This window comes from Microcaecilia unicolor, chromosome 6, assembly GCF_901765095.1.
Source record: "Microcaecilia unicolor chromosome 6, aMicUni1.1, whole genome shotgun sequence".
Classification (NCBI taxonomy): domain Eukaryota; kingdom Metazoa; phylum Chordata; class Amphibia; order Gymnophiona; family Siphonopidae; genus Microcaecilia; species Microcaecilia unicolor.
Genome location: NC_044036.1, coordinates 157984880 through 158012271, shown reverse-complemented (window position 1 = coordinate 158012271; position 27392 = coordinate 157984880). Strand labels below are relative to the sequence as shown.

Here is a 27392-nt window from a genome sequence, read left to right as displayed (position 1 = left end):
TCTGTTGGTCCCCAGTGGCAGCAGCAGTGTTGCACATACACTACCTACAGCCTGGTCCACCAAAGCTTTCCTTCTGGCCCATCCCACTTTCTCTGTCATCACTTTCTGTTTCTGTATGGGCAGGACAGGTCAGAAGGAAAGCTTCTGAGCAGGCTGCAGGCAAGGTATGTGCAATGCTGCCACTGCCAGGGACCAACAAAAGACCACCTTTAAGGTGCAGATACTCAAGCAGAACTGGAGGGGCCACCACTGGAAGCTATGGCCTAGGCAGTGAACTCCAGCATCCAGGAGAAGAGCTTGCTGCTGTTCACCACCAAGTTTGTGTCACTGCTCATGAGGGTGGAGGGGAGGGAGAAGTGCTGAACAATGGGCGGAAGGGAAGAGAGAGAAAATAAATGCCAGGAAAGAAAGAGAGATAATAGACCTGGGGGAAGAGGACAGGAAGGGAAAGAAGAGAAAGGGATAGATGGTGGATCTGAGAGTGGGAGGGAGGGAGATTATCAATCCTTTAGGGAACAAAAGGGGGATCAGATTTGATATACAGCCTTTCAGTGGTTACAGTCAAAGCGGTTCACTTTTTATATACAGGTACTTATTTTGTACCTGGGGTAATAGAGGGTTAAGTGACTTGACTAGACTCACAGGGAGCTGTGGTGGGAAATAAATAAATAAAACACCTTTAATTGTGCAATTGATTGTGATTAAAATATATTTAATCGTGCAATTAATTTAAATTAAAATTTTTAATTGAAATGCAGTCCTAATAAAAAGACATCTTTATGGACTCTTCACATAGGCATCCTGTTATAAATTTACACCCATGTGTATAATTATCTCCGTCACGAATAATCAGATTTGATAGTTTGTTCCAAAAATATTCTACTGATTGACAAATTCTCCAGAAAAAAAACTGATTAACATCTTGCTCTGTTATTAACTTTACACGATAATATTGCTGCACAAAACAGTCGCTCTTTGCAGAGATGTAGGTCAGGTCAGCACTTAAATAATTTCTGGTATCCAATAAGCCTTATTTTGCCATGTGGAAGACAGATACATAGCAGATCTCCTCCTACAAACCAGCAATAATTGAAACTAAATGTCAACATCCTATTGCTGGTTTCAATTACTGAGAACATCACACAAATAAGGCAGATAAAACAAATAGTAATTCACTTGTAGATCACTAAGCTTCCTCTGGCTAACTGTAATCTAATTTCATTTGAAATACGAAAATGTGAACTAAAACTACACAATATTTAAGACAGTAAAGGATTACATGCAACAAGTCAGATCTGCCATCACTGAAGAATAGAATCCTCTCTCCATGGCAAAAACAAATTGGCTGACAATTCTTAGAAGAACTGGTAGAAGATCCTTATTTCTCTCAACTTTGACTTAGCTTTAACCCTATAAAGGCAAAATTTCATCTTGCGCTCACATTATCATCAAAGTTTGCAAAACTTCAAATCTTAAAGTGGTTCAAGCCACTGACACCAAAGACAGAAGGTTCTTTAATTCTGGTTGACACTAAGCTACTCCTGTTTAAAGGTAAGGGGGCAAAAAAATGGGAGGAAGATTAAATACCTCATGCAAAATGGTCAGATTCACTGAGCTTTGTTTCACATTTCTGGCACATCCTCCTCAGTAAGACTGAAACAAAGAATTCATTTAGTCTCTCTGCTATGGCTTTGCCTCCCCCCCCCCCCCCCCCCCCCCCCCCCCCCCCCCAGGGCTCCTTTCACACCTTGGTGATCTAAGGATCCAACTAACTCCCTCACAGGCTTTTGCTACTGATGTAGCTGAAAATGTTTTTGCTATGAGCTTTTGCTTCTACAGCCAGCTTCTTTTCAAATTCTTTTTAGCCTTCTTTATCAGTGCTTTGCATCTAACTTGCCATTGTTCATGCCGCTTCCTGTTTTTTTTTTTCATTTGTATCCTTTTTCCATTTTTTTGAAAGGTGTTATTTTGGCTGTAATAGCCTCTTTTCATTTAGGGAGGCACTGAAAACCCTATCAGAGACTGGATTTCTGAAGCTGAATCTGAATCTGTCCAGCCACGATCAGGGCACAGACTGTAGAAGTGAACCCAGTACTGGCTTTGCTTCCCAATGACTGGTGTTGCCACCTAACCTCTGTTAAGCTTCTTTGGATCCATTCCTTTTAAACAAGATTCCTTTGTGTTTATCTCACAAATTTTTGAATTCCGTTACTGTTTACATCTCCTTCCAGGTAGAATCTACCTCTCTCTTTCTCTCTCTCTCTCTGTGAAAAAGTACTTCCCGACATTATTCCTGAGCCTGCCCCCTTCAACCTCAAATCGTGTCCTCTAGTTCTACTGCCTTCCTGTCTCTGGAAAAGGTTTGCTTGCAGATTAATGTGGAACTGCCTTTATAGAATTTGTATTTAATACACATAAAACCAATGCCTGATTTGGGGCATCATTTATTGAATCTAACTCTATATGCCTAGACTGAATAATCCAGTTAGTTTATGTATGATAAAGCTGAAATATTTTAGAATATGAAAGGGACATCTGCAATACTGGAGTCTAACCTTCTTTTAGCTCAGCACAGTCTGAAAATGGCAGGAGTAAACAACTACCTCACGTTTTAAGTCTTTATGACTTCAAAATAATGTAAATGTATCAAGCACAAACATGCTTTTCACCACACTTAAAACTCTACCCACAGATAAACTGGTTATACCCTAATGTTCTCTTGCTATTGTTTATCGCCCTATCATTTCCCCATTGTTACATTCCATTGTTCTATTCCCTAATGATGTTTTGACTTTGACTTTGTCTTCCCATAACTCTTCACAATGTAACCCATAATTGTACTGTAACAAATTTCCATCATTCACAATGTATTGTAAGCCACACTGAGCCCGCAAATAGGTGGGAAAATGTGGGATACAAATGCAATAAATAAATAAATAAATAAATGCTCACATCTCATCATTAGTTACGCTGCCAGAACCCTTATCCACACCCTTGTCACCTCTCGCTTGGACTATTGCAATTTACTTCTCACTGGTCTTCCGCTCAGCCATCTCTCTCCTCTCCAATCTGTCCAAAATTCTGCGGCACGACTTATTTTCCGCCAGAATCGTTATACCCACACTAGCCCACTCCTCAAGTCACTTCACTGGCTCCCTGTCCGCTTCCGCATACAGTTCAAACTTCTCTTACTGACCTTTAAATGCATCCACTCCGTAGCCCTCCATTACCTCTCCACTCTCATCTCCCCTACATTCCTCCCCGTGAACTCTGTTCACTGGACAAATCTCTCTTGTCGTCCCCCTTCTCCTCCTTTGCTAACTCCAGGCTTCGCTCTTTTTCTCTTGTGGCACCTTATGCCTGGAATAGACTTCCTGGACCTATACGTCTAGCTCCATCTCTACCTGTTTTCAAATCTATGCTGAAACCCACCTTTTCACTGCTGCTTTTTAGCTCCCATTACTCCCTCACCCGTAACTGTCTTGTCTGTCTGTATTATTTAGATTGTAAGCTCTTTTGAGCAGGGACTGTCTCTTTGTATCAGGTGTTCAGCGCTGCGTGCGTCTGGTAGCGCTATACAAATGCTAATAATAATAATAATTTAACATCAGTGCAGCTTACTTGAAATTGGAGAATCCTAACAGTGCTCTGTTAAGAAAATGGCTTACGACTCTGCACAACTTCCCATGGAAGCTTCCTCTATGACATTTAGAATATATTTATAACAGGAAGGCGAATATCACAACATAGTAACATATCGGCTGATATTCAATGTGAGTTAACTGGCCAGAAATGGTCACAGACTGGTTAACTTGCTTGGTCGCAGCTATCTGGTCATTTTCATCAGCATTTAAGCAGTATCCTCGCTGAAAATGACTGGTTAGCACCAAACTTAAAGTTGGCTATGTCAGGGGCATTCTGAGGCACGAAAAACCCCACAGAAGTGGAAAGAACATCAATATCCCACGGGGAATCGCGTGGAAAGACAAAGAGTCAGGCTCTTCAAAACAGACCAGAGATGCTGGATGAGAATAATAAACTTTACTAAAGGAATGACTCAACAAGGTATCATGTTTCAGCACACAGACATGATACCGTGTTGAGTATTCCTTTATTAAAGTCTATTATTCTCATCCAGCATCTCTGGTCTGTTTTGAACAGCCTGACTCCGTTCCCACTCTTTGTCTTTCAGGGGCATTCTGAGGGCAGAGTCTGGTTAGGTCTCGATATTCAGACCTAACTGGACAGGTTAGGCACATAAATAGGGCCACATACATAGCTGTCCTACCTTTATGTGCTAACCCATGGCCAGTTAAGTCTGAATATTAACTTAACTGGTCATGCACTAGCCAGCTTTTTTTTTTTAAAGGAAATTCAGTGCCAAAGCCTGTACAGAGCCCAGGATTGTATTTTTGTTTTTAGAACCGGCAGTGGACAAAAAAACCTGTTATTCACTGCTGACTGAATATCAGCTAGACATTGGATAACAACCGATAGAGATCTGTATAGTCCATCCAGACTACCCAACAAAATGGCCAGAGTTGTAGCTGCCTCTCTGCGCAGGTTACACCTCTCTATGACCCGTTTAAAGTGTAAAGATAATTTAAGCTTTATTTTGATTCCCTCTTCTTAACCCATGGGTTTTTGAATGCCGTCACTGCTTTTGTCCCCACCACCTCCACCGGAAGGGCATTCCAGGCATCCACCACCCTCTCTGTGAAAAAGTATTTCCTGATGTTACTCCTAAGTCTATCACCCTGCAACCTCGATTCATGTCTTCTAGTTCTATCACTTAATGGTCTCTGAAAAAGATTTGTTTGTGTATTAATAAATTTCAAGGATTTAAACATCTGTATCATATCTCCCCTATCCCTCTTTTCCTCTAGGATATACATATTAAGGTCTTAAAGTCTCTTCCCACACCATTTTTGTCTCCTTCCTCTGAACCACTTCATGCCTCTTCTGTCCTTATTGAGATATGGCCTCCAAAACTGAACACAGTACTCCAAAGTGGGGCCTCACCAACAACTTGTACAAGGGCATTATCACTTATTTTCTTCTGCTGGTCATGGTTCTCTCTATACAGCCTAGCATCCTTCTGGATTTGACTGCCACCTTAAATGTAACTGCACCTCCTGAAACCCAGAATCAAACCATGGACCTTGAGATCAACACTCTAATGCTCTTTCGGCTGAGCTACTTCAGCATGAGTTGCAGTGAATGCAAACCTTACAAGATTTAATCAGTACTATGTACAATAACTTCAGATAATGCCTTTTAGAAACCTTTCAGAACCCACCTTGTTTGAAACCATATACAGTGGTGTAACCACCACAGAAATAGCAGAAATCCCTACACAGAAGGGGGTTTCAAGACTGTTCTCAATCTCAAAGCCAAGAGTTAGGGAAAACCTGAAACTATTTGCTTCTAGTCAACCCTCTTGCACATTTTTAGAACGGAAGAACATGTTTATCATGCAACAGTAGGAAGTACAATTTTATTCTATACTTACAAATACTTGGGCCGATATTCAAAAGATGTTATAGATTCATCAGCAACCACTGAATATATAACTTCCCTATTGTGGATTTTTAGCTCTTATAGGGAAAGTATTGGGCCAAAATTCTGCCTGAAAAACCCCAAACTATTTGTGTGGCAAAGGGGTGGTAGGAGGGTAAAGTGGGGAGGGGCTCTGAAATTATCCAGATAACAGCAATATTCAGTTATACATTTAGTTTAGGCCTGTTGCTTGTTATGTGTTGTTATCAGCGCTCATTAGCTTATAAAGCCAGTTGAGTTGTGCGAATTGGTTTAGAATCTGTGCCGATTTTGGCGCAGATCTGTAGGCATGCTATAAAGAATCCGGGGGGGGGGGTAACTGAATTCTGTAAGGCAGTACGCCTAACTTCTAACGCGTGCAGGCAAAAAGGGCATGGTTATGGGTGGGGAAATGGGCGTTTCACTGGCATTCCGAAATTTACCTGCGTAGTTATAGAATATAGCCCAGTGCATATAGTACATAAGTACATAAGTATTGCCATACTGGGAAAGACCAAAGGTCCATCAAGCCCAGCATCCTGTTTCCAACAGTGGCCAATCCAGATCACAAATACCTGGCAAGATCCCAAAAAGTACAAAACATTTTATACTGCTTATCCCAGAAATAGTGGATTTTCCCCAAGTCCATTTAATAACGGTCTATGGACTTTTCCTTTAGGAAGCTGTCCAAACCTTTTTTAAACTCCGCTAAGCTAACCGCCTTTACCACATTCTCTGGCAACGAATTCCAGAGTTTAATTACACGTTGAGTGAAGAAACATTTTCTCAGATTCGTTTTAAATTTACTACATTGTAGCTTCATTGCGTGCCCCCTAGTCTTAGTATTTTTGGAAAGCGTGAACAGACGCTTCACATCTACCCATTCAACTCCACTCATTATTTTATAGACCTCTATCATATCTCCCCTCAGCCGCCTTTTCTCTAAGCTGAAGAGCACCTGAACCTAAGCGCCAGGTTGTCATCAGTGTAAATGGAGGAGCGTAGTTTTAGTCACCGAGATAAGTGTGTTCTATATACCGCACCTAAATCTACTTGCCGCTTATAGAATATGCTTAGCATTGATTTCTGCACCAATTTCTTAGGCACCATATAGATCGAATCTAGGTGCAGATCGGGTGTATTCTATAATAGTGCACATAGTTTATTGAGACGCCCACAACCCGCCCATCCCATGCCCATGGCCACGCCCCCTTTTTGACTGTGCACATTAGAATTTACACATACCACGTTGTAGAATACACCTAGAAAGTTGTGTGTGTAAATTCTACTTAAAGCCAATTACTGCTACTAATTGGTTAAGTACCAATTATCGGCACTGATTGGCTTCTTAATCAATTGAGTTGTGCCATATATAGAATTCAGGGGTTAGTCCCACGTTAGCATATGCTAAGCTCATTTACTAGTGTACTTTACTAGATATATCCTAAAATTGGAACTATCTTGGCAATAAGCAAACATGAAAAAAAAATTCACTTACATCACTTGTATCCAGACTACAGATGCTGATCGCATCATCATTATCATGATCCTGAGAACTCTTCTTCCTCTTTTTCTACAAAAAAAAAGGCAAGAAATCAAAATCCTGATTTAGAAAATACTGAATTATACAAGTGCTACATTCACAACTGTATTCCATTTTCATTTCTTTTTTTTTTTTAACTGTTTAGATAATTGCCCCCAAAAGCTTAGATACAATGTTTCACAACATATAGTTAAAATTCACAAGCAAGATCAAGCTGACTGCTGAAAATGAGTAAAGAATATGAAGAACAGTGCTGGGCAGACGTCTACGGTCTGTGACCTGAGAATGGCAAGGACAAATCAAACTTGGGTATAAAATGTCACATACCATGTAAAATTAGTTTATCTTGTTGGGCAGACTGGATGGACCGTATAGGTCTTTATCTGCCGTCATTTACTATGTTACTATGCATTATAAAATAATGAATTAGAAAAAAAGCCATATATTTTTTCCTATAAACCGATGTGAAGTAGTATTATGGGAGTCCTTTTACTAAGCTGCAGTAAAAGGGGGCCTGTGCTGGCATCAGTGTGCGCTGAGGCCCTTTTCACTGCAGCGGTAAAAGACTGGGTTTTTAAAAAAAAGAAATGGTCGTGCAGCAAGTAAAGCACTTGCCGCACGGCCATTTTGGACGGGAAGCTCTTACCGCCACCCACTGAAGTGGTGATAAGGGCTCCCGTGCTAACCTGGTGGTAAGTGGGCAGCGCTCAGCACTGCCCAATTGTAATGTCAGTACTACAAAAATATTTTTGTAGCGCCAAAAAATGGTGCATGCTTGGGGTGGGAAGTATCGCCACATTTAGGGAGGCTGCGAGTGGATTTGCTGCACGCCGAGGTCCCCTTTTACTGCAGTGGGTAAAAGGCTTTAAAAAAGAAACAGAAATGGCCGTGCGGTAAGTGAATCACTCGCTATGCGGCCATTTCCCAGGGGAGCCCTTTTCGCCACCTATTTAGGAGGCATGAGGGCCTCCCCGCGCTCTGCCCAATTACCTCCAAGTAAGCCTCCAGCACTAAAAAAAATAAACAAATATTTTTAAGCGCCGGAAATGGCATGCGCTGGGGAAAGAACTACCGCCAGGCTCCTGTAGTGTCAAAGTGACACGCAGCAAAGTAAAAGGGGTCCTTCCAAAATTTTAAGTGTTGAACAAAATCCCTTCCACGCCAGTCTTAAAATTATGCAGGCCAATATTCAAAAGGGGTCAAAGGCCACAGAGAGGGCAGTTCCAAAACTGGCATCTTCATTTAGGCACCACCAGAAGGAGCATATTTTTTATAAAAGAACCTAGGTTCTGTTACAGAATATTAGCATAACCCAGTATTTATGCACCTAACATTTAGGCGCTCACACTTATGCCAACCATAGAGCTGGTGCAAGTACGAGTGCCTAAATGCGGCCGGAATGTGCAAAATTTACAGGATTGTGCAAGTTACGCTTGCAAGAGGGATCCCCACCTATATCCTGCTCATGCTCCACCCCATGTATGTCCCCCTTGCAATGGAATCAAGTGAGTACATAAGTAATGCCACACTGGGAAAAGACCAAGGGTTCATCAAGCCCAGCATCCTGTCCACGACAGCGGCCAATCCAGGCCAAGGGCACCTGGCAAGCTTCCCAAACGTACAAACATTCTATACATGTTATTCCTGGAATTGTGGATTTTTCCCAAGTCCATTTAGTAGTGGTTTATGAACTTGTCCTTTAGGAAACCGTCTAACTCCTTTTTAAATTCTGATAAGCTAACCGCCTTCACCACGTTCTCCGGCAACAAATTCCAGAGTTTAATTACGCATTGGGTGAAGAAAACTTTTCTCCGATTTGTTTTAAATTTACTACACTGTAGTTTCATCGCATGCCCCCTAGTCCTGCATCCTCCTGTTCCACTCCACTCATTATTTTATATACCTCTATCGTGTCTCCCCTCAGCCGTCTCTTCTCCAAGCTGAAAAGCCCTAGCCTCCTTAGTCTTTCTTCATAGGGAAGTCATCCCATCCCCGCTATTATTTTAGTCGCAGAATAGCACTTAGGCAGCATGTAAGTATGCACAGACATGTGCATATGCTGGTATTTACATGCGCAATGACATTCGCCAATGTAAGGGTACCAAGATGCAATGTGCTTAGCATCAGGGCACCCAGATTCCACTACAAAATACTAGCATATGTCACCACAGACACCTACATTCAACAGCAGGGATAAATGCACATGCCTAAGGGCCCTGTTTACAAAGGTGCGTTATTGTTTTTAACGCATCTATAATTAGTGTATGTGCTAACCATTTAGGCACCTATAGGGATACTGTAGGCATGTACACAATTAATGCGCATAAATGGTTAATGTGCATTAAAGACACTAATGCGCCTATAACATGGCTTAGAAAACAGGGCCCTAAATGTGGCGCCTTAGCGTGTTATTTATTGGAACTATAACTGAAATGCTCCTGATTCTGTAAAGGTCACCAAAAATTGTGCATGCAGCTTCAGGCGCAGTCCTGATTTGTGTTTGCAATTTAATTAAATAACAAGCCAATTAGTGCCAATCATTGGCTTTTAACAAGCAATTACTGGTACTAATTGGATTTAATTGGGACCAACATGCATAAAGTTAGGCGCAGGATCCCGCCTAAAATTTAAGCGCTTTCCAAAAAAGAGTGCATGGAAATGGGAGGGTCATGGGCATTTCAAGGCAGAACACGGGAGTGGCTTTGAGTTCCGCACATAATTACAGAATAATGGTGCTCCACATGTAAATTTAGACACAGGCATCTGCACCACATTTCTGTTGGTGCAAATGGCCACGCCGAAATTTATCATGACTTTCCACTTAAGCGTGTATTCTATAAACTGAGCAGAACTTTAGGTGCGGCTTATAGAATCCTGCTTAAGCGGGTTTCTTTTCAGTTCTGATTTTTTTTTAGGCGCCATTTATAGAATTGTCCATGCTCCACCCACATCACATGTATGCCTTGTGCAATGACATACTTCAAGCAATAAATGGCATTTTTTGCAATCCAGTAGTATACATTTTTCACTAGAACAATATAACACTCTACAGGGAGTGAAGCTGCAGACTGCTAGACAAGTACAGGATACAGAGAGAAAGAGCAATTTTATGTTTCCGACATCTATAGTAAAAACATACAGATAAGTGGAAAATTCTATAGCTGCCAAAAATTCCCCACCCACACCCAGTTCTCCACAGGAGGAACAGAAGGTTTTGTAAAGGTTAACAAGCTATGTAATACTATGACAGATAAATGCATGCCATCCTGATGCATGATAACAAAGTGGGGAAAAATCCACTGCAGAAAAATCCAAAATGCTCAAATTTCCTTTATTAAGCCAAACTAAATGCAAAACACAGGGAATTATCATCAGAAGTGGTGGCAGGTATAGCTCATCGAGATAATCCAAGACCTTAACCATTATTTTGGACTTGTTTTTATTGTAAATCGCTTGAAGTTGAGCAGTATATCAAGTCTTCATAAAACATTCTGACATATAAAAATGTCTTTGTCTGAGGGCCACCTGTTAAAGTAAAAAGGCAAAACGCCTGTTAAGAATAGCTGACAAAGCCAATATCATCAGGCTTGCAGCTGTTTTAGGTGCAGGTACTTTTCACAAGCAAAATGTGAACTGAGTAGAAAAGGCAATCCCTGTGCACTGTTACCCTCCCCAGCCTAAACCAGCCTCCAGGAACATCTCCTCAAGATGTGGCTCAAAGTGTAAATGCTGTCAAATGTTTGTATTTTTGCTCTATATTAAGGGAGGATAATAGTCATACTTACTTATGAATATTATCCTCCCTTAATATAGAGAAAAGTACATAAGTACATAAGCACCGCCATACTGGGAAAAGACCAAGGGTCCATCAAGCCTAGCATCCTGTCTCCGACAGAGGCCAATCCAGGCTTCAAGACCCCAGCAAACCCCCCCCCCCCCCCCAATTTTTTAAAATAATGTTCAATGGACTTTTCCCTCAGGAATCTGTCCAAACCCTCTTTAAATTCCGTAAGGCCAGCTGCTGTCACTAGATTCTCCGGCAACGAGTTCCAGAGTCTAACTACACGCTGAGTAAAGAAAAACTTTCTCCTATTTGTTTTAAATCTACCATATTCTAGCTTCATCTTGTGTCCTCTGGTTTTGTTGTTGTTTGAAAGTGTAAACAAACGCTTCACATCTGTCCGCTCTAATCCGCTCATTATCTTGTAGACTTCTATCATATCACCCCTCAGCCACCTTTTCTCCAAGCTGAAGAGCCCTAACCTTCTCAGCCTTTCTTCATAGGGAAGTCGTTCCATTCCCTTTATCATTTTCGTCGCCCTTCTCTGCACCTTCTCTAATTCCTTTATATCTTTTTTGAGATACGGCGACCCATGTCAAATACAAATATTTGACAGCATTTACACATTCAATTAACTAGCTCTTATTGTGCAACTGTTATTTGCATAAATGACTGACAAATGTTTTCTATGGGGATATTTTATATTTTTTAAACACAAAGCATGATTTTCTTGTGGAAAATGCTAGTATAAAACTTCACAGGTTTGTATATGCTGTCAAGAGTATACAGTGGGGGAAATAAGTATTTGATCCCTTGCTGATTTTGTAAGTTTGTCCACTGACAAAGACATGAGCAGCCCATAATTGAAGGGTAGGTTATTGGTAACAGTGAGAGATAGCACATCACAAATTAAATCCGGAAAATCACATTGTGGAAAGTATATGAATTTATTTGCATTCTGCAGAGGGAAATAAGTATTTAATCCCTCTGGCAAACAAGACCTAATACTTGGTGGCAAAACCCTTGTTGGCAAGCACAGCGGTCAGACGTCTTCTGTAGTTGATGATGAGGTTTGCACACATGTCAGGAGGAATTTTGGTCCACTCCTCTTTGCAGATCATCTCTAAATCATTAAGAGTTCTGGGCTGTCGCTTGGCAACTCGCATCTTCAGCTCCCTCCATAAGTTTTCAATGGGATTAAGGTCTGGTGACTGGCTAGGCTACTCCATGACCCTAATGTGCTTCTTCCTGAGCCACTCCTTTGTTGCCTTGGCTGTATGTTTTGGGTCATTGTCGTGCTGGAAGACCCAGCCACGACCCATTTTTAAGGCCCTGGCGGAGGGAAGGAGGTTGTCACTCAGAATTGTACGGTACATGGCCCCATCCATTCTCCCATTGATGCGGTGAAGTAGTCCTGTGCCCTTAGCAGAGAAACACCCCCAAAACATAACATTTCCACCTCCATGCTTGACAGTGGGGACGGTGTTCTTTGGGTCATAGGCAGCATTTCTCTTCCTCCAAACACGGCGAGTTGAGTTCATGCCAAAGAGCTCAATTTTTGTCTCATCTGACCACAGCACCTTCTCCCAATCACTCTCGGCATCATCCAGGTGTTCACTGGCAAACTTCAGACGGGCCGTCACATGTGCCTTCCGGAGCAGGGGGACCTTGCGGGCACTGCAGGATTGCAATCCGTTATGTCGTAATGTGTTACCAATGGTTTTCGTGGTGACAGTGGTCCCAGCTGCCTTGAGATCATTGACAAGTTCCCCCCTTGTAGTTGTAGGCTGATTTCTAACCTTCCTCATGATCAAGGATACCCCACGAGGTGAGATTTTGCGTGGAGCCCCAGATCTTTGTCGATTGACAGTCATTTTGTACTTCTTCCATTTTCTTACTATGGCACCAACAGTTGTCTCCTTCTCGCCCAGCGTCTTACTGATGGTTTTGTAGCCCATTCCAGCCTTGTACAGGTGTATGATCTTGTCCCTGACATCCTTAGACAGCTCCTTGCTCTTGGCCATTTTGTAGAGGTTAGAGTCTGACTGATTCACTGAGTCTGTGGACAGGTGTCTTTCATACAGGTGACCATTGCCGACAGCTGTCTGTCATGCAGGTAACGAGTTGATTTGGAGCATCTACCTGGTCTGTAGGGGCCAGATCTCTTACTGGTTGGTGGGGGATCAAATACTTATTTCCCTCTGCAGAATGCAAATAAATTCATATACTTTCCACAATGTGATTTTCCGGATTTAATTTGTGATGTGCTATCTCTCACTGTTACCAATAACCTACCCTTCAATTATGGGCTGCTCATGTCTTTGTCAGTGGGCAAACTTACAAAATCAGCAAGGGATCAAATACTTATTTCCCCCACTGTACGTACTTTTTAAGTGGTCCACATTTAGGTGTTCCTAGGGGCCTATGGAGCTGGCGCAGTTGCAAGATACACACATACCCCCGGATTCTATCTATGGTGCTCAAAATTGTGCATGCAAATTTGGGCGTGAACACAATTTAATTGAGTAATAAGCCAATTAGTGCCAATAATTGTGCGCGTATACTGAATTATTGAGGTTCATTGGCAACAATTTAGAGTTACACGCATATCTTGCTAAGCGCTATTCTATAAAGATGCGTGTGTAAATCTTTTGTGCACAACTAAAAAGGAGGCATGGCCATGGAAGGTGCATGGGTGGGTCAGGAGCGTTCACTAAAGATGTATGCTGTATTGTGGAATTCAGGTGATCTGCATCTAATTTACACGCAAGAATTTATACCAGCTTTCAGATGGTGTAAATTCTTGTGCCAAAGCTAGGCTCTATGCGCCACTGTATTAACGGCACCCTACTCAGAGTGTCATTTATAGAATAGTGCTCGGCGTGTATTTTTTTTTTATGCCAGCGGTAGCTAGTGTAGTTTTTGCAGGAAGGGTGTGATGTGGGCACTCCGCTTGCAGCCTTCTATCAGTTGGGCTGTAGAATTCTGAATTAGTTGGAGCTGATGCAAGCTCATTTTTGGTTTGACCAGTGTGCAGGGTATTACAGTAGTCTAGTTGTGACGTTATCTTATCGCATTACCATGTAATTTGTGATTTTCAGCAGTGACTTTTTCTCAAAGGAACCACATGGAGCCCAAAGTACCTCTTGAGAAGGTTCTTCTAAACCCTTTCTACCATCCTGGGTAGTAGTTTTCTTTTCAATCCCACTGAACTTCATAGCCTTATGAGGGTGGGACTCTGTTGAACCTTTCAGCCCTCTACTCCGTGTAGGCTGACCCAGCTACTCCAGCTCCACTACCTGCTTCATCCCTAGGATTTACAGACATGGGAATTCATCATGGGGCCCCTGTGTAAACAAACTCACTCCACCGGCAGCCAGGTACGTAGCCTGATCTCAGATTTTGGGGGGAGCCTGAGCACAAAGTGGAGGGGCACAAGAGTTTGTCCTGCCTCCATGCCGCTCTCCACCCCCTGTCACAACCCCACATACCTAGGCTGGTGGGGGTCCTAAACCCCTCCTGTGGAAGCCCTCCTCCAGCCATTGTTTGCTTTCCTCAGCCGCCATGCTTTCTGCCCTGCTTCCCCCTCCTCCCCTGCACATGCTTGGTTTTAGTGAAATTGAGCATGCGCAAAGGAGCCCTACCCCTGTACATGCTTGGGGGGGGGGGGGGGGAGCCTCTCTCATGCACGCTCAATTTCATTTAAAACCAAACTTGTGCGCAAGGTGAGGGGGGCAGGCCAGTCAGCATGGCAGCTCAGGAAAATAAGCATCAGCTGAAAGAGGGCTCCTGCTGGTGGGGCTTGGGAACCCCCGACAGCCAAACCAGCAGACAGCAAATCAATTTTGGAGATGCCTGAATGCAAATGGGACAGTCAAGCCCCTAAGCCCCCCCCCATGTCTACGCCACTGCCGGCAGCAACAGAACTTCCTGGTTAGATAACTCCATCACCTATAGGAGGCCAGGTACCAAGGTCCAACACTGCTTCAGGGGAGACATCACCAAACACAGTGCTGGGCTTCAGCAAGGCATTCCACAGCTCCGGCCTACTACTACTACTTATCATTTCTATAGCACTACAAGGCATATGCAGCGCTGTACACCATACACAAAAAGACAGTCCCTGCTCAAAGAGCTTACAATCTAGATAAGACAGGTAAACTGGCAGAACAATAAGGGTAAGGGAATAAAGAGGTGAGGATAAAAGGACAGGGCAAGTGAGTAGTGGTTAGGCCTCAAAGTAGTACCAAGTTCAGAACAGGATTCACCATCTCATCCTAGAGAACCAATTCCGGGGTGATTAGTATCTTGTCGTACAAAATAGTGCACCAGGTCAAGGACAGATAGAAACAAAGATTGCAATGAATAAACCCTATTTTTTGGTTTCCTTTTCTCTATTCCATGGAGTAGTCTCAAAGCCAGCAGTCAGTACCATCTTGAGTTCCCTCTTCTTTCTTTCTTCCTTTACCCCCCCCCCCCCCCCAATAAATTACTAATCAGATATTCTTAAAAGTCAGGCAGAAAACAATTGATCTTAATGAAAATTACCCATTCAAGAAAGGCCTGAATTACAAACGTATGGCAACAACAAATGATTTCCTGTTGTGCATCTTTGATTTTGCCAGCTCTGCAAACTTTTGCAGGTCTACATTTAATTGAAACTATAGAAATACTCAACAGAAAAAGAAGATGTATTTATAATGATTAAGATGTATTAGTGCATCAAAAACAGATCATATTCAGTTATAATATAAATCATTTTTATTCATGTATTGATTTGATAATCAGCATGAATCTGAGAGGTTCCTTGCCATCAAATTCTCTAACAGCTTTGAAAACCTTTTAATCTTTTTAGAAAAGCTATATAGAGAGCATTTTAAATTTATATGCATTTAAACTAACTATAAAGAATTACAGTACATAAATTGAGCACTTAATTATACCCAGATGAAATCAATACCAAGCATGTTTATGAGAGAAAAAAGAAGTATTACTAACACTAATAGCAGTTACTGGCACAGAATCTACACCAGAATAATAAGGATTAACAAGACATTGTTGAGGGAAGACTTTCTACAGGGTTTGAAAAATGCACTAGCTTTCCTTTTTGAATTTCTTTCCAGTCTGGACCTCCAGCTGAAATCACTACCAGCATCCTTTGCTGGTTTCCACCATGAGCCTTCCTCACTCACAACTACCTAGGAGTTTTCCCCATCCTGTTTTATATCCCCTTACATTGCAGCCATAAACCCTGACCTGTAAGGCCGCTCCATCCACAGTTCTGGTAACATGGACCCAGAACCTGGCTATTAGGTGTTGCCACCAAGGGGTTGAAGCATAGAGGTACCCATTAAATATGGGTGCTGCGGTAAAAATTACCAAGTCGCAAACAGCAACCAATGCACACAGGGGATCGCATGCAAATGAGATGCATGGATCCCACTTCGCGCATCTGTTGAATCTTGCGATTTGAAGCTGTCAAAGGCATTTGACAGCTTGCTGAAAATCCCTGGAGGTCCAGTGGACAGCTTCCTGACCCTCCCCAGAACAAAAATTCCCTGGGGGTCCAGTGGACCCCACGTCCCCCACACCTCCCCCCCCAAGTAAAATAACCCTGGTGGTTCAGTAGACCCTGACCCCCTCCCAGACTCCCAAGCATAAAATCCCTAATGGTCCAGTGGACCCCACAATTCCCCTCACCCCTTCCTAGCCCCCCAGCAAAGATTTACCTGGTGGTCTAATGACCCCTGTCCCCTTCCCGTACCTTCAAAAGTTGGAGGCAGGAGGGCAGGAGCAACACCTCCTCACTCCTGCCACTGGGCATGCCCAGAACAAAATGGCAGCACCCAGCCCCGCACTGGGCGGGGCTAAACACCATATAAGGAATAGATAGATCTTTGCAGGGGGGTACGGGAGGGGAGTCCACCCAGCCACCAGAGAATTGTTGCTTGGGGGTGTCGGGGTCCACTGGACCACCAGGGAATCTTTTAAAGATTTGGGGGATTGCAGGGGGCGCCAGAAGCTCAAGGGAGGGGATTCAGGAGGGGAGGGGTAGGAAGTACAAGAAGGCAGCCTTAGCAGCTGTCTGTTTGTGCCTCCCTCTTCTCTCTGACTGCTCCAGAGCATCTAGCTTTAATTAGCTAATTTTATGGCTTCCCTGGAGCTGTGCATCATTCGGAATGCTCACTAGAATACTAATGAGCTCACTGTAATACATTTGCCTGGGGTTCTCGGTGGCTACTAACTGCACGTCAGAGCCACAGAAAAACCTTGTGCCTTACAGCCCGGCTACAACCACTCTAAAGGAAACATGCCCAGCATGGTAAATTTTGTGCATCAGGCCCTAAGTGATGACTGGGATTTTCTCTATTTTGTTCAAGTGTACAGCGCTGCGTATGTCTGGTAGCGCTATAGAAATTATAAGTAGTAGTAGTAGTATTTGGGGAGTGTGAACGCTGTCTCCAGCTTTTGCTGGCCCAGGAAATGGAGTGTTGGCTTTGAAATTAAACTGGCATTCTCCATATGACAGCATGTAGTACTACCACTGAGTCACCAAGCTGTAAGTACTATGGGGGCAATTCTATAAATTGGCACCTCAGTTTAGAAGTGCCAATGCTGGGCACTTGCCCCCAGATTCAAATAAAAGTCACCCAAATTTGGGTGCAATCCTGAGATGCATATGCAACTCAATTGGTTAACGAACCATTATTGGACACTAACAATCAGTTATTGATGTTAACTGGCTCCAATTAGGAGTTGCGTGCTATACTACAACACTGGGTGCCCAAATCCCATAGCAAGTAACCCAAAGGGGACATTGGTGGGGGGGGGATCAGGGTCATTCGGAAAATTTGTGCACACTGTCCTAGAATACTGGGGATGCGCACTCAATTTGTGCGTCAAAATTTACACCTGGTTTCAGCAGGCGTTAAGTCCTTGCACCCAAACAGGAACGGGAATCGGCACTATGCGCTATTGTATAAAGGGCACTCAGCCAGGAGCGTCCTTTATAGAATAGCGCTGAGTGCTAATTTCTTTTTTCTGGCGTCAATATTTTGGGCACCATTTACTGAATCATGGCTTTAGAGCCAACTCTACAAAGGCACCTTCGTGCAAAGATTCTGTTCTAGAATACTATCATAATTTATTTATTAGGATTTATTTACCGTCTTTTTGAAGGAATTCACTCAAGGCGGTGTAGAGTAAGAATAAATCAAACATGAGCAATAGATAATTACAGCAGTACAAATATTCAAATAACAATACAGAGTATGGCATAATATACTACTTACAATGTCAACACAATACGTAATAGAACATTTTAATTGCTAGTGAAGGGTATAAGCAAACATGGAACATATAGATAGGTAAGAGAGTAAGAGGAGTTAGGAAATAAGGTGAGTAATTTAAAGAAAGGTGCACATGAGGTCAGAGAGATGGTTAAATATTATCTCAGCTAGGTTAGGAGTGGATAAACAATGTTGGCACTGGCATGCCCTTGTTTAGACACACCCTCTAATACCATGTGTGCCATGTGAAACATGTCATTTACAGTATTTTATAAACTATGCCTGTAACTGGGAGACACATGCCCACGGCCCACCCATGCTCTGCCCACATGTACGGCCCCTCACAGTTTGGCACTTTGCCACTCAGGTATCACGTTACAGAACAGCACCAAGTACACTTAGAGGCATATTTTCAAAGCACTTAGCCTCCCAAAGTTCCATAGAAACCTATGGAACTTAGCCTCCCAAAGTGCTTTGAAAATAAGCCTGTTAGGCACCTTTCAATTAACGGCGCCTTTAACGTGCGTAACCGGTGTGTACCTCTAAGCACCAGTTTATAGAACAGGCCCCGTATATTCAAATTTTGGCATTCAAATTTAAAAAAAAGCAACTAAGCAGCCCTTTTACTAAGCTGTGGTAAGCACTAATCCGTGCTTACCACAGCAAAAGAAATGGCGTACTACAGTGTGAAAATATAAGTGATAAATTATTTTTGTCTATGAAGGGGGGGGGGGGGAATGGGACTTAATACACCACCTTTCTGTGGTTTTTCCAACTACATTCAAAGCGGTTTACATAGTATATACAGGTACTAATTTGTACCAGGGACAATGGAGGGTTAAGTGACTTGCCCAGGGTCACAAGGAGCTGCAGTGGGAATTGAACCCAGTTCCCCAGGATCAAAGTCCGCTGCACTAACCACTAGGCTACTCCTCCACTCCAGTCAAAAAATAATCCACACAGCACAGGAACAAGCAGATCCAGAAATAAAATCCAAACAGTAACCTTATTAAAACAAATCTGACATGGTCCATGTTTCGCCCACTCATGGACTGTTTCACGGGTACAGTACTACAAATAATCTTACAATCATATAAGTATAAAAAAATCCATAAATAAATTACAACACACACTACTTTTGAAATGTGAGGGATCCAGTAAAAATCGTGTTATAAAGGAGATATCATAATCCATCTATCTACACATATAGGACTAGATTCTACATATGGCATCTGAAAATTCCACGTGGAAAAAAAGTATGCCTAGGCATATTCTTCTAAAGCACACCTATTTATTTATTGCATTTGTACCACACATTTTCCCACCTATTTGCAGGCTCAATGTGGCTTACATAGTACCGTCAAAGGCGTTTGCCCAGTCGGTGGATAACAAATACAAAGTTGTATAGTGATCGTATGAGGTAAAAGTGGAGGGTCGAAATGGATGAAGATTGCGTGTTGTCCTGTGCGATCATAGTCCTGCTGTGTTGGTATGTGAAGAGGGTTACGTGGGGTCGTTGGGGTAGGCCTTTTTGAAGAGGTTCTATATTTTATAGAATAGGCTTACATTTCCATGTAGTATATAGAATACACCAAACGCGCCTCTCCACGTGACCAAATTTTGTCACGGACATTTACGCCATATTTTACTTGGTATAAATCCCAATGCCTACATTAGGCACAGAGCGGGTATAACAAAGCGCATAGATTTTAGAAACGCCCATGCCCCGCCCATGGCCACAAACCCTTTTCAGCTATGCAATTTAGAATTTAAGAGCACCACATTACAGAATACACTTAGCAAGTTGTGCGCATAAATCTTAATGCCAATTAGTGCTGATAATTGCTTGTTAACATCCAATTGACAGTGCTGATTAGCTAGTTAATTAATTAAGTTGTGTGCACAGTTATAGAATACGCTTCGATTTCCACACGGAAATTAAGACACAATATACAGAATCCTGGGGATAATATACATAGAAACATGCATTTGCATAAATGGAAAAGACAAAAAATTATAAAGTAAAGTGTGTGCTTAGAATGATCTGAAAGTGCATTATCTAAAGTAACGGTGTCTACAATAGATCACTGTGGTGGCAACAAGACCACAAGAAAAATATCCGCATCTTTAATAGCCTCTGTAAATATTGCTTTTAATCATTCAGTTTGATAGTGCACTTCAAATCTAAAGTATGCAAACACTGATTTATTTAATGCACATCATCCTAAAATTAATGCATATACAATAGATTTGCACATGTGAAAAACATTTCCTGTATGTTAAAACGTTTTTGGTTAAACTGAATCTGTGAGATGAACTGAAATGACCACCAAAAAGCTATTTCCAAAAAATGAGCCAAAATAATTTTGCCAGTGCACATTCCTAATATTGATTACTTTTCTCCCTAATTTTTTTGCAATCTAGTACTTTCTAGTGCTGAAGGCCTTGCCAAACAAAGGCAACAGATTCCATTTCTTCATTTAAAAAGATCACATGTCCTATTTCATTTTTTTATACAGAGACTTACCTGAAGATGTAGAAAAAAACAGCAGCACACCATGAGGTACTTCACACAACTGTACTCCACACAGCTGTGCAAAAACCAGCATTTCCTAAATCTCAATGTCACACCAAGCATCAGTTTTAGCACACCAGAAGCTTATGGCTTCCTTTTGCTTGCTCTAGGAACCCCCACCCTGCTTAGCTCAAGCTCATAACAGGAAGTAACAGAACTCTAGTTATCTGTGCCAGAGGTATCAGAGACTCCAGATAGGCCACTCAGATTAACTCTCTACCTTTCTGTGGTTTTCAGATGCATCTTTTTTGCATAACGTATCACACTGGATGCCAAGCCCATTACATCCCTTTCACAGCAAATTTATTGCAGGCACAAACTTATGGCTAGATCTAATAATAATTGTTAAGGACGTGTTAACATGCTTTAATGCACATTATTTTATTTTTATTACATTTGTACCCTGTGCTTTCCCACTCATGGCAGGCTCAATGCGGCTTATATATTATATAAAGGTACTTATTTGTCCCTGGGGCAATGGAGGGTTAAGTGACTTGCCCAGAGTCACATGGAGCTGCCTGTGCCTGAAGTGGGAATTGAACCCAGTTCCTCAGGACCAAAGTCCACCACCCTAACCACTAGGCCACTCCTCCACTCTGTACACCACTTTGAGTTAATTTCTTCAAAAAGGTAGTAAATAAATCCTAATAATAGTAATATTAATTCTGTCTGTTTCCTCTGCATCAATAAACTTGTAGTCCACCACCCTAACCACTACGCCACTCCTCCACCCCATTAGCATGCATACTACACGTTAACACATTAACATGCTTTAATACAGGCACTAATGCAGTTTAACACTCTAAGGGGGTCTTTCTGGCACTAAGGGAAATATTTTTAAAATACTTCCACTGGGGGTTACCCTGCGGCAGGGGCGTAGCCAGACTTCGGCGGGAGGGGGGTCCAGAGCCCAAGTGAGGGGGCACATTTTAGCCCCCCAGCAACGCAACCCCCCCCTCCCGCTGCCACCGCCACCACCAACTTTGCCCTCCACTGCCGACGACCCTCTCGACCCCCTCCTGACGCCAACCCTCCCCCGCCCCCGCCGCCGTTTGGAGAAGAGACGGCTGAGGGGAGACATGATAAAGGCATATAAAATAATGAGTGGCGTGGAACAGGTGGATGTGAAGCGTCTGTTCATGCTTTCCAAAAATACTAGGACTAGGGGGCATGCGATGAAACTACAGTGTAGTAAATTTAAAACAAATATTTCTTCTTCACCCAACGCATAAATAAACTCTGGAATTCGTTGCCGGAGAATGTGGTGAAGGCGGTTAGTTTGACAGAGTTTAAAAAGGGGTTAGACGGTTTCCTAAAGGACAAGTCCATAAACCACTACTAAATGGACTTGGGAAAAATCCACAATTCCAGGAATAACATGTATAGAATGTTTGTACATTTGGGAAGCTTGCCAGGTGCCCTTGGCCTGGATTGGCCACTGTCGTGGACAGGATGCTGGGTTCGATGGACCCAGTGTAGCATTACTTATGTACTTATGTTGCCTACCTTTGCTGGTGGGGGACCCCAATCCCCGCCAGCCGAGGTCCTCTTGCTTCCCGCGCAAGGCTTCGTTCTGTTCCTGACATCCTGCACGTTATATGTGCAGGACGTCAGACTCACTGAAACAGAACGAAGCCTTGATCTGCAAGGCTTCGTTCTGTTTCAGCGAGTCTTACGTCCTGCACGTACAACATGCAGGACGTCAGAAACAGAATGAAGCCTTGCGCGGGAAGCAAGTGGACCTCGGCTGGCGGGGGTTGGGGTCCCCCACCAGCAAAGGAAGCCCACGGTGACAGAGGGGGAGGATTGGCGGTGGGAGGGGGGCATCGAGAGGGTCATCGGCAGGGGGGTCCAGGACCAAATCCATGGGGGCCCAGGCCCCACGTAGCTATGCCCCTGCCTGACGGTAATCGCACAGTGTCACATGCTGCCCGGTTACCGCCGGGTTAGCACGGGAGCCCTTACTGCCAAAATGACGGCTGCTAGGGGTGGGAAGTAGTGCCGGGCTGCTGCGGTAGCTTGTCAGTACCTTCCTGTATAGTGAGCGATAAGCCCGCGTTGGGCTTACCGCCAGTAGCGTAGCCACAGGTGGGCCTTAGGGCTCAGGCCCACCCAACAGTAGCACACGTTTAACGGTAGCTGGTGGGGATCCTAAGCTCCGCCAGCTGAAGTCTTCCCCCTGATGGTAATAAAAACGCTACTCCCCAAAATACCAGCACCTGTACATGCTCAGTTTTCAGCGCATGCCTGCTGCAGACTGCCAAGGTGGAAAGAAGCATTTTCCTGCCAGCTAATATATTCTTTGGTGGTGGGGGAGAGAACACTTCGTGCCCATCCACTTCTTGCTCTGGCCCACCCAAAATCTGTTGTCTGGCTGTGCCCCTGCTTACCGCCACTTAGTAAAAGGAGCCCCTAGCACTTAGATTGGAAACACTCTGGGCAGAAAAAATAAAGCATCTTAACCTCAGATTTGAAAAGGTGAGTTCTGAAAAAAAATATGAACCATGTGAGTTTTTATTTTGGGTTTGTGTTGTTTGGGTTTACTCAGGACAGTCAAATAGTACATTATGTTAAAGGACATGGGCCTATCTTGGAAGCTCTTTGCAGTGAAGCCTGGGATAAGCCATGTGAATGAGAAGAGAGAAAGAGGATTAGTACATTCATTTATTTTACTTTACTGACTTGTATACCACTTTAGACAGTTCATTGAACTGAAGATGTGGTCTATAAATTTTTAAATAAACAGAGGTGCTAATACACTTTTTCCTCTGATGACTGCTGTCTCTGTGTGTACAGAATGTATTCATACATTTTAGTCATGATAAAAAAAAATACAAGGGGAGAGCAACTTCACTTTTAATAAACATGAATATTGAGCTGTTTTTGTCACTAAAATTATTGCTTTCTGATGTACTCTTTTTATTTATTATGCTTACCTCTCAAAGTTATACCATAGTAGATAACACACACTGATACTCCTTCTTTTTCGCTTTTATTCTTTATTTTCTGCTGCTTATTATACGTAAAGCACCATCAGCACTGGGGACATTCCAGAATGGGGGGCTCTCAACCCAGGCCTCTGACACACTGAGCCAGTCAAGTTTTCAGGATATACACAATGAATATGCATGAGATAAGTTCACATGCAAATCTATCTTATGAATATTCAATGAGGATATCCTGAAAACTTGACTGGCTGGGTGTGTCCCAAGGACTGGGTTGAGAACCCCCTGTTCTACACTATAAAGTCTTTGATCCAGTGGAAGAAGGTGCTTTTTTTTAAGTTAATGCATAAATATAACTGGTAACAACAACTGCATTTGAAAGGCAATAACAGTACACACTGTTGTGTCCGTAATTGTGTGATACACACACACACACACACACACACACACACACACACATCTATACAAAGAGACCAGACAGTTCCATGTTGTGACAGGCAGAACCAGTCCAGGTTTTATGCCCATTATATCTACAAGTTTATTGATGCAGAGGAAACAGACAGAATTAATATTACTATTATTAGGATTTATTTACTACCTTTTTGAAGAAATTCACTCAAGGTGGTGTACGGAGTGGCCTAGTGGTTAGGGTGGTGGACTTTGGTCCTGAGGAACTGAGTTTGATTCCCACTTCAGGCACAGGCAGCTCCTTGTGACTCTGGGCAAGTCACTTAACCCTCCATTGCCCCATGTAAGCCGTATTGAGCCTGCCATGAGTGGGAAAGCACAGGGTACAAATGTAACAAAAATAAAAATACAGCACAAATAAGTCAAACATGGGCTGTGACAAAACAGTGGGTCTCTGAACCTATGAACTGTATTGTTTTTCTGATGACATGTATTTCTCCTGGTTGGCCAGCAGATGGCAATTGCTTTTTTTTTTTTTCAAAGCTGTACCAGAAGTGAAACTTTTTTCTTTTCCCCTACCCCCAGATGTATGACCCTGCATTTTTAGCTGGCAAAGTTAAAACCTGTTGTCACGATATGATTTTCGGTCGGTAGTTCGAAGTTTGGTGATTTCTCGGATTGATTTTTGCAATGTGCTGTACTTGGGTTTGTGAAAATCCAAGATGCATGCATTATAAATAATACAGAAGGCCTCTGCCAGGTTATTGTAACCACTCGCCTCCACCTACCCTCCTCTCTTCCTTCCCGTTCACATTAATTGACTTGATTTCCTTACTTTATTTATTTTTTGTCTACTAGATTGTAAGCTCTTTGAGCAGGGACTGTCTTTCTTCTATGTTTGTGCAGCGCTGCGTATGCCTTGTAGCGCTATAGAAATGCTAAATAGTAGTAGTAGTAGTAGTTTATTGGCAGGAGTGTCTTGATATCATCATGTATCTCCCATTCTCCGTTCTTTGCACTGGTTACCAATCCATTCCAGGATGCAATACAAAGTTATATGTTTAATTCATTAGACATTGTATTCAGGCTGTATTCCTCAATATTTAAAACATGTGATTCAGGAGTATCAGCCATCCAGATCTTTGTGATTTCAGAACGTGAAATTTGTGGTGTGTGTCGTAGAGCATTCTTGGCAATATACCAACACATTAAACACCAACACCAATTAAAATTCAATGCGAAGAAATGCAAAGTGATGCACTTAGGGAGTAGAGATCCACGGGAGACGTATGTGTTAGGCGGTGAGAGTCTGATATGTACGGATGGGGAGAGGGATCTTGGGGTGATAGTATCTGAGGATCTGAAGGCGACGAAACAGTGTGACAAGGCGGTGGCCATGGCTAGAAGGTTGCTAGGCTGTATAGAGAGAGGTGTGACCAGCAGAAGAAAGGAGGTGTTGATGCCCCTGTATAAGTCGTTGGTGAGGCCCCACCTGCAGTACTGTGTTCAGTTTTGGAGGCCATATCTTGCTAAGGATGTAAAAAGAATTGAAGCGGTGCAAAGAAAAGTTACAAGAATGGTATGGGATTTGCGTTACAAGATGTATGAGGAGAGACTTGCTGACCTGAACATGTATGCCCCGGACGAAAGAAGAAACAGGAGTGATATGATATAGACGTTCAAATATTTGAAAGGTATTAATCTGCAAACGAACCTTTTCCGGAGATGGGAAGGCGGTAGAACTAGAGGACATGAAATGAGATTGAAGGGGGCAGACTCAAGAAAAATGTCAGGAAGTACTTTTTCACGGAGAGAGTGGTGGATGCCTGGAATGCCCTCCCGCGGGAGGTGGTGGAGATGAAAACGGTAACGGAATTCAAACATGCGTGGGATAAACAAAGGAATCCTGTTCAGAAGGAATGGATCCTCAGAAGTTTAGCGGAGATTGGGTGGCAGAGCCAGTGGTGGGGGAGGGGGCGGGGCAGACTTCTACGGTCTGTGCCATGAAAATGGCAGATACGTATACACAAAAGGTAGCACGTATGAGTTTATCTTGTTGGGCAGACTGGATGGACCGTGCAGGTCTTTCTCTGCCGTCATCTACTATGTTACATGGAAATCAGCTTTTTCAATAACAGGACCTCAAATTTTGGAACACATTGCCAGGTTACTTGAGACTATTTAGTAGTAGGGTTCAATTTGTTACATTATTGAAAACTTACCTATTTGAACAAATATGGAATTGATATTATTTGCTCATCAGTTGGAATACTGTATTATTCTGTCTATCTATTTGTTTTATTTTAATTGTGTATGTTGATTTTGTTACCCGCCTAGTTATAGGTGAGTTAGAAATATTCTAATAAATAAAATTAAATCTTAGCTGCCAAATTCTGGACCATTCTTGAAGCTAAATGTTGGTAAAGTGCAATATTTAAACACTAACATTTATGTCTGCCTTTTACATGGCATAAATGATAGCACCTAAATGCTGGCATGCAAATTACAACTTACACTCTTTTCTATAATAGAATCTGAGCATCCAAATGCTGTTATTTGACATTGGAGCCCTGTATTTTGGCACCCAAATTTTATCAACCTTTATAGAATTGCCCCCTAAGGGCCCCATTTACTAAGCCGTGCTGTAGGTGTGCTAACTTTTTAGCACATGCTAAAAATTAGTGCACGCAAATGATACAGACACCCATTATATTCCTATGGGTGTCTCTAGCATTAGCGTGCATTTTCAGCACACATTAAAAAGTTTGCGCACCTACAGCATGGCTTAGTAAAGAGGGCCCTAAGGGGTCCTTTTACTAAGGTGCGCTGTGCTAGCGTAGGCGCATATTTTGGATGCATGCAGGTCCACTTTTTCAGCGCACCTGTAAACAATGCCTTTTGGGGGTGGGGCAAAAATGGATATGTGGCAAAATGAAAATTGGCGTGACTCCATTTTGGGTTTCAGACCTTACCACCACCCATTCACTTACCGGTAAGGTCTTCTAATGTGTTAACCGGGCAGTAATCGTCAATGCACGTACAAGCCGATTACCGCCCATGCACCAGAAAATAAAATGTATTTTCCAACACACATAAAAAATTTAATTACCGTCCAGGTCACGTGGTAACCAGGCGGTAGTTCCGAATTGGTGTGCGTTGGCCATGCTTAGACACCTATGTGGCTTAGTAAAAGGGCCCCTTAGTGACTTATTGAAGGAAATAAAATAATAGCAACCTTAAGCAGACAAGATTCACATAAATAAATAATATCATAGGAAATCACGTGGACTCTTTTATACATGTTTGGCAAGCT

At 42.7% G+C, this 27392-nt stretch overlaps 1 protein-coding gene across 1 annotated transcript in view; it reads right to left on the bottom strand.

The window, feature by feature from the left end:
- Positions 1–27392, bottom strand: part of ARHGEF3 (Rho guanine nucleotide exchange factor 3) — a 256348-nt gene that overhangs the window by 119200 nt on the left and 109756 nt on the right. The window contains 1 exon segment of the mRNA XM_030205432.1: positions 7037–7111. Within this exon segment, the coding sequence (XP_030061292.1) occupies positions 7037–7111 (75 nt within the window).